The 8,286-nt window shown below is 47.1% G+C and overlaps 1 protein-coding gene and 1 long non-coding RNA gene across 2 annotated transcripts; both read right to left on the reverse strand.

Annotated features, from left to right (window-relative positions):
• Positions 1-681: 681 nt before the first annotated feature.
• LOC123094524 (uncharacterized) lies at positions 682-1,704 on the reverse strand. Its single transcript, XM_044516512.1, has 3 exons — positions 1,537-1,704; positions 1,410-1,447; positions 682-1,314 (listed from the first exon to the last, which is right to left on the reverse strand). The coding sequence occupies exons 1-3, from the start codon at positions 1,564-1,566 to the stop codon at positions 855-857; spliced, it is 528 nt and encodes a 175-aa protein (XP_044372447.1). The 5' UTR covers positions 1,567-1,704; the 3' UTR covers positions 682-854.
• Positions 1,705-5,736: 4,032 nt separating this feature from the next.
• On the reverse strand, positions 5,737-6,492 carry LOC123094535 (uncharacterized). Its single transcript, XR_006445868.1, has 3 exons — positions 6,437-6,492; positions 6,307-6,347; positions 5,737-6,219 (listed from the first exon to the last, which is right to left on the reverse strand). It is a non-coding gene; the product is annotated as an uncharacterized lncRNA (long non-coding RNA).
• Positions 6,493-8,286: the final 1,794 nt, after the last annotated feature.

The following is an 8,286-nucleotide window of genomic DNA, read 5'->3' on the forward strand; positions in this document are numbered from 1 at the left end:
TGTCGACAAGTGGCAGTAGACATGCATCCTACATTTTTTATTAGGCATGCGTAGCCCATGCAGAGTCCATATACAATTGTTAGTAGGTGTCTAGGGTCAGGTCGACCAATGGGAAGCACGGACAAGCTAGAGATGGGAACGCCTGTTATATTAAAATATAAAGGGGGACACATGACATGCAGACCACTGAAGAATCGACACGCACCATTTGGCCATGCAGCTATCGGAAGCTACGTAGAGAAATAAGATATGCCATCTGGAAACATTGGGCAAAGGCAGATGTTGATACTGCCCTGTCCCATGTATTACACGAGTGTAGTGATGAAAAACGACTTAAATTGTGGGACGGAGACAATAGCTTTTAGCGAAGGAAAAAAGATAGTACGCACGTAGCAACTACCCCAGTCAAAGAGAAAATGAGCTAGGAAGACATAGACTGGGCGAGACAGCAGATGATTTTTTCACAGGCGCACAAATGTAGTATCTCGGACATGAAAAACCGAAGAACTTTGCGAGAAGATGCACTACTTGCAACGCTAATTTCAGCAACACATTCTTTCGGTTTTATTTTTAGGTACATAGGAAAACAACAGTCATACAAATACAAGAAATTAGAAAATAGATACAAGCCGTAACAGACACACACCATTTTCTGGCTATAATATCCATGACAAAAGATAATGAGATACAATACGAGATAATATTATTTTTAGAGACAAGCTCTTTGAAACACAACATGAAAATAAAAACAAGATACAAATTGCCGAAGCTACAAGCCACATCAGCAGGCACACATCAGATACGGAAACAGGATACGGATTGCCGAAGACACAAGCCACATCAGCAGGGACACATCAGAAACGGTCGTGCTCATACAACTTGAATGCAGCAGCTTCGCCGCGTGCATAACAAAACTCGCGGTCGACCGTAGACACGCGATGGAAGGACAGTATGACATCGAACACAACATGCACTTGCGATTCGAGCATCACGGCGTCCTCGATGCTTCGAGTAGAAACATACAAAACACCGGCTGGGCTCTTTGATATGTTGTAGCGCTTGTGGCCAAGCAAAGCCATGAGAGCAATCGTAGCCATGAAGAGCTTGCTACAGATAGCTGCCTTAGAAGCAAAGTGGAGCATTAGGAGATTCTGAGCTGGGACAGAATCAACAATGTTGAAGAAGCTGCGCAATGCTTTGGCTGCATCGACAACAACGTCATCGTCCGCAGGGGGGTGAGGATGACGTAGGAGCGGTAGGGGCACAGACGCCGAAGGAGTTGACACGTTCTTTGCCTTCTTAGCTCTAGCTGACCTGCATTAGCGTCAAACTATACAGTTAGCAAAAAGGTGGCGTGAAAAACAAAAACCCACCTGGGGAAAGCATCTCCAATGGTAGTAAGTACAAACCTGGTAAGAACATTGTCTTCATCGTTTTCCATGGGGCGCTGTAGCAATGAAAGCAAGGAACAAAATGAAGTAAACGATTTGTTGGACGGGTGAAAATAAAGTGTTGGCACACACGATGGAAGCAAACCTTCAAAGCTGCTCTAGAGGGAGGGGCCATCTGTGCATGCAAGAAGAGAAGGAGCGCAAAGAGTGAATGGAGAGTGTGTGGATTGGGGAGGTTAATATATATAGGGCGAAGGATTTTTTTGGAGGGATGGGTCGACTGAATAAACTACCAGCCATCTGTGCATCGCTGTCCACCCGGAAGCAGGAGCAACACATGCATCCCAAAAGCCCACAAGCCCAACTACCAGCACACCATCATGTTAAAACCCAAGGAGAACTTTACAGGTCAGCTAGTAGCTAGGTTGTGGCAGGAAATCATAGCCTGGCAATCACAGGCGCAGGCAGGGCTCTGCAAAAAAGTGCAATGCACGATGGGGCGAATCGAACGGCAGCTGCTGCATGTGTAGCTGCCACCCCCCGATGCACAGCTACCACCATGCACATAAATTCGCCTATAATTTTCTACCCATGATGGTAGCTACGCATGCATGCAACGGCCGACACATGGCCCTGGCACACATGTACTTACCTGGTGTCTATTGACACAACATACAATGTGTCATAGATATGTCAGAACGGGTACAGCCTAGCGACCAGAGTAACAAATTGAGCCCACAAGCCCAGCTAGATGCAAGGCCCAAACCATCTCTCATCCAGGATGCTCAAACCCATCATCTTAGCAGGCTAGGCCCATTAATCAAACAAGCACCCAACATCTGAGAGGATGATGCTATAAATAAGCATGCGACCCCAAGACGTAAGTCATACCTAGCACACCATTCCTCAAAATAGAAAAACAAAAAAAACCTAGCACACTAAGAACACAATGGCTACAAATAGCCAGCTGAAGAGTAGCGGCCAAAGCTTCAGCTCCACCACCGCCTTGACAGGCCCGACATTATTCGCCACACCGAGCTCGCCGAAGCAGTGGAGCGAAGCCCCACCCACGTTGTTGTGCGCGTGTAGTCTACCAGCTATTGTCTTCACCGCAAACACACCGAACAACCATGCTCGTCGCTTCCTCAGATGCGGAAACCCATTGAGGCAGATGGTCATATGCCAATGCTACAGGGGGGTTCAGGTTCGCATTTATCTTGCTCGCTAAAAAAACTCTCCAATTTTCCCACCTATTACGCCATATAATCCCACTCCCAACACAGGGTTGCTTCCTCTGGGTCTGGCAGGATCTACTCAAGAAGTATGCGAGCTCAATGTTGGCTTACAAGAGAAAACAAGAGGCAATACAACAAAGAGAGGCTGAAGAAGCCGCGGAGCGACGACAATGCAGAGTAGAGGAAGAGTTGGCCTTGACATAGATCGAGCTCATAGAGGCCAGGAACAAAATAGCGTCACTTTAAGAGTCAAGCGCCTCTATGGCACAACATATAAATGAAGAAAAGAAAAGCATCCGGAAAACAAGGATAGTTTGTGCATTTTTTATGTTCCTAGTTGTAGCTAGACTAGCCCTATCTCCTATCTGACTTGTAACCCCGAAGAGATCCTGATGTTTAACAACATCTTTCAAATAAAAAGGGCATTGAGGCACTTTCTTTTTCATTTTTGTGTTTGCCCTTTTTTTGTTTTAGCACCCATGAACGACAACAAACCACATGATGCAGCCTAAACGTCAAAGCGCAAGGACCAACACAAGCAATACACATGCATGGAATGTCCAGGCAACAATTGGCCAAAAACGACGTATGGACGCACAATCATATATTTCTACTATATCTCTTGTTTTCACACGACTAGATCATTTTTTGTTTCAACTTGAAAAACATGAAACACACCGAAATTGGAAACGTAAAAGCGTGCGACTACACGTCTAATCACTAGTTTAGCTCAACATAAAACCAACAACAAAGAACTAGCCGAGTTCAAGGTAAATCCGAGAAGGAATCGCATTCCTCATCGGATGACAGGTAGATGATTGTAATCTCTCCGGATCCAGATGCGTTGGAGGCACACGATGGCAGGCAGGCCACCGTTGGCTCACCGGAGATGTCGTCGACCTTTCCATTACTGCCCACCATTGGCAGCACCGCCCCATCGAGCTTGGCCCCACCGACGAGCATATCTCTCGCCTGTTTAGCCTCGCTGGTGAGAAGCTCTCCCGCGTCTTTAGCCTCGCCCGCCTGCAGCTCTCCAACAACTTTAGCATCACCCACGAGTAGCTCTCCTGCGACTTTAGCCTCACTCGCGAGCAGCTCTCTCACTGCTTTAGCCTCGCCGGCCAGCTGTTCCATTGCCTCGGTGAACACCGCCTCCCACTCCTTCTCTTGCGCTTCCCAATGATCCTCATCACTATTGGTGGCCTCCTTCGCCACCCAGCTGGCAGCTGAAGATGAATCCGCCATAGCATCATCCACACCTCCTCCATCCAGCTTCCTCTGAAGCTCGGACCCCCCAACCACCTCCCCCGACAAGCACACATGGCCGTCCGTGTCATCCACTATGAGCGCCATGACAACATTCAAAATGCTCTTCGACATGGAGGCAAGAGGCTTGGTACATTGTTGATGGAGTTGTGTCTGGAGTAGGGGAGGGGGGAGGAGTTGGGTATTTTTCACAAACAAACCGTTGCTTTTTTAAAGTAGACATTGCACCTATCTCACCAGCTGACTAGTAGGGGTAGCACGCGAGATACGGGAAAAAGAAGCTGATCGTACTAACACCCCGCCCCCATTGGCTGGGTTACAAAGCTGCACCCATTGGCCGATTTGTTTTTTACAATGCTGCAACAACTATGTAGATGGGACGCACAACCCCGTCCTTTTTTGCTTTTGTTTGTGAAGTCACTCATGCTCTGGCTACAGTACAAATGTCACGCAACGTGAACTACGACGCAGAAGCGACCATGTAAAAAATATAGTACTGCGCTCCCTCTCTCCACAACGTAATGGTACCGTCACGGTAGAAAGGACACCAGCCGCGCATGATTAAGATCAACCCTTGTCATCGGCTCCCAATTGGCCAGCCGCGGCTTGATGGGAAAGGAGAGCAATCAAATCAACACTGCTCGACAACAAGTGTATACCAACTTGACGAACATACACTTCAACAAACTCTAAAAACGCGCCATCAGCCAAGCCTCTCCCAATTGGCTAGCCAGGGCACGATGGGAAAGGAAGCCCTCAAACAACCACTGGCTGTACAAAACTAGCGACGACGAGAGAATCTAACATTTTCTATGCGGGTAGAAAATACGAACCTGACGAATTGTACATCTTGCCCCATCCGTACAGCTATACCTAGGAGCTCAGCGAATGGCGACGTGCCACGCGGGGGTAACCATGCACAGCTAGCGCTATGGTACGTATGGAAACTCATACGCAGGGGGAACAAATTGTTTGCAGCTTTTGGGGGGGGGGGCATGCCAATGATGTGTCGACAAGTGGCAGTAGACATGCACCTACATTTTTATTAGGCATGCGTAGCCCATGCAGAGTCCATATAAAATTTTTAGTAGGTGCCTAGGGTCGGGTCGACCAATGGGAAGCACAGACAAGCCAGATATGGGAACACGCGTTATATAAAAATATAAAGGGGAGACACTTGACATGCAGACCACTGAAGAATCGACATGCACCATCTGGCCATGCAGCTATAGGAAGCTCCGTAGAGAAATAAGATAGGCCATCTGAAAACATTGGGCAAAGTCAGATGTTGATACTGCCCCGTCCCATGTATTACACAACTGTAGTGACGAAAAATGACTTAAATTGTGGGACAGAGACAGTAGCTTTTAGCAAAGAAAAAAAATAGTACCCACGCAGCAACTACCCCAGTCAAAGAGGAAATGAGCTAGGTAGGCACAGACTGGGCGAGATAGCAGATGATTTTTTTACAGGCGCCCAAATGTAGTATCTCGGACATAAAAAACCGAAGAACTTTGCGACAAGATGCACTATTTGCAACTCTAATTTCAGCAACACATTCTTTCGATTTTTTTTCAAGTACATAGGAAAACAACAGTCATACAAATACAAGAAATTACAAAAAAGATACAGACCATAATAGACACACACCATTTTCTGGCTATAATATCCATGACAAAAGATAATGAGATACAACATGAGATAATATTATTTTTAGAGACAAGCTCTTCGAAACACAACATGGAAATAAAAACAGGATACAGAATGCCGTAGCCACAAGCCACATCAGTAGGGACACATAAGAAACAGAAACATGATACAGATTGACGATGCCATAAGCCACATCAGCAGGCACACATCACAAACGGTCGTGCTCATACAACTTGAACGCAGCAGCTTCGCCGCGTGCATAACAAAACTCGCGGTCAACCATAGACACGCGATGGACGTATAGTATGACACCGAATGCAGCATGCACTTGCGATTCGAGCAGCACGGCGTCCTTGATGCTTCGAGTAAAAACATGCATAACACCGGCGGGGCTCTCTGATATGTCGTAGCGCTTGTGGCCGAGCAAAACCATGAGAGCAGTCGTAGCCATGAAGAGCTTGCCATAGATAGTTGTCTCAGAAGCGAAGTGGAGCCTTAGGGGATTCTGAGCTGGGGCATAATCAACGACGTTGAAGAAGGTGCGCAATGCTTTGGCTGCATCGACATCAACATCATCGTCTGCGAGGGCGTGAGGGTGACGTAGGAGCGGCAGGGGCATAGGCGCTGAAGGAGTTAACGAGTTCTTTGCCTTCTTAGCTCTAGCTGACCTGCATTAGCTACAAACTATACAATTAGCAAAAAAGGTTGTTTGAGAAACAAAAACCCACCTAGGGAAAGCATCTCCAATGGTAGTAAGGACAAACCTAGTGAGAACAACATTGTCTTCATCACTATCCATGGGGCGCTGCAGCAATGAAAGCAAGGAACAAAATTAAGTAAATGATTTGTTGGACAGGTGAAAATAAAGTGTTGTCACACACGAAGGAAGCAAACCTTTAAAACTACTCTAGAGGGAGGGGCCATCTGTGCATGCAAGAAGAGAAGGAGCGCAAAGAGTGAATGGAGAGTGTGTGGATTGGGGAGGTTAATATATATAGGGCGAGGGATTTTTTTAGAGGGATAGGCAACTGAATAAACTACCAGCCATCTATGCATCGTTGTCCACTCGGAAGTAGGAGCAACACATGCATCCCAAAAGCCCACAAGCCCAACTACCAGCCCACCATCATGTTAAAGCCCAAGGAGAACTGTACAGGTTAGCTAGTAGCTAGGTTGTGGCGGGAAATCATAGCCTAGCAATCACGGGCGCGGGCAGGGCTCTGCCAAAAAGTGCAATGCACGATGGGGCGAATCAAACGGCAACTACTGCATGCATAGCTGCCACCCCCCGATGCACAACTACCACCATGCACATAAATTCGCCTCTCTTGTTCATCAATAAAATTGAAAACAAGAACTAAACACTAGCACTCCATCAATGCTTCTTCCATGAAGTGAATCATACCTGCAAAAATGCGAGTAAGAAAGTTAGAAGAAGAAGAAGAAGAAGACGTTTTGAAGGCTCCAACATTTCATTGAAGGCCTTTGCAGATTCCTTCATCTCTTTGTCCGAATCCCGAGCAACATCAAAGTTTTGCACCATGTCTTCCATCCTGGTATCATGCTCGTCGGTGCGACGATGAACCACCTCAGCTCTGGCACATTGGGAAGACTCACCATGAAATGTCCACACCCTATAACCGTGCATAAAACCACACTTCTGCAGGTGTTTGCCCATTTCCTCATGTGTCCTCTTTTCCCTTCTTGCACCGGACATAGGGCACCAGTTTTTCCTCTGGCCATTTGCAAATGCGGCTTTCACAAACCCCTTGGATTTTGTTAACCATTCATTGGTAATCTCTTTCTGACTAGTGCACCCGGTGTACATCCATGCACGATCACTCATCTTGCTTAGCTACTAGACAGACAAGAAATATATATAATTCAGCATGTATATTCATCAGTTAATCTAGTTTGTCAATTTTATTACGTCCATGCAACCTACACTCTAATAGGTAAAGATAGGTCCTAATCCCACCCAAATATGTGTAGATTGAGTATGTTCTCCATGCCCTACCCCATTCCGAGAAAAAAATTCAGCAACACCTCCCCGCTGTTCTCCCGATACACGTGTCGGCAAAAAGTTGAGAGAATGTGCATCCGGAGAACAACAGGGAGGCGCTGACAAATTTTTGTCTCGGAATGGGGTAGAGCATGGAGAACGTACTCAATATACACATACTCGGGTTGTCCATGGAAATTGCTGGACAATCCGAATGAGTTACGGTGGTAAATATGCAACTAAATGCATATTTCGGACGGGAGACGCATACTGGTTATGCGACTAGTTACCTAGATAGTGTCATCGGCACGAAGGCCGGAACAGAGCAAATAATTAAGGGGGAAGGAGGAGATGTCATTTGTGCTCACCCACGAACGCAGGGGCGGAGCTCGTCGAACACCAGACCCTTGCAGCGACGAAACAACTGCACATTGAAATCGAAAGATGAGTAACATAACATTATTGTTTTTGCCATCAACCTAACTAAAATTAAATTAAACTAAGCCCAAACTAAAGTAAATCTAACAAAATAGAAAAAAGAAGAAAAAACGAGAGAGGGCAGGTGGTGGAGCTCACCAGAGAGAGGACAGCGGTGGCGACGGGTGGCGGTGGAGGAGGGGTGCGGGACGGCGGTAGCGACCGAGCGGCGGTGGAGGAGGAGGGCAGGGCAGGGCGGCCTGGAACGACGGGGCTCCGGGGCAGGAGGATGGGGGCGATGGGGATCGGGGGTGATGGGGCGGCG

This window comes from Triticum aestivum, chromosome 1B (assembly GCF_018294505.1).
Source record: "Triticum aestivum cultivar Chinese Spring chromosome 1B, IWGSC CS RefSeq v2.1, whole genome shotgun sequence".
NCBI classification, from domain to species: domain Eukaryota; kingdom Viridiplantae; phylum Streptophyta; class Magnoliopsida; order Poales; family Poaceae; genus Triticum; species Triticum aestivum.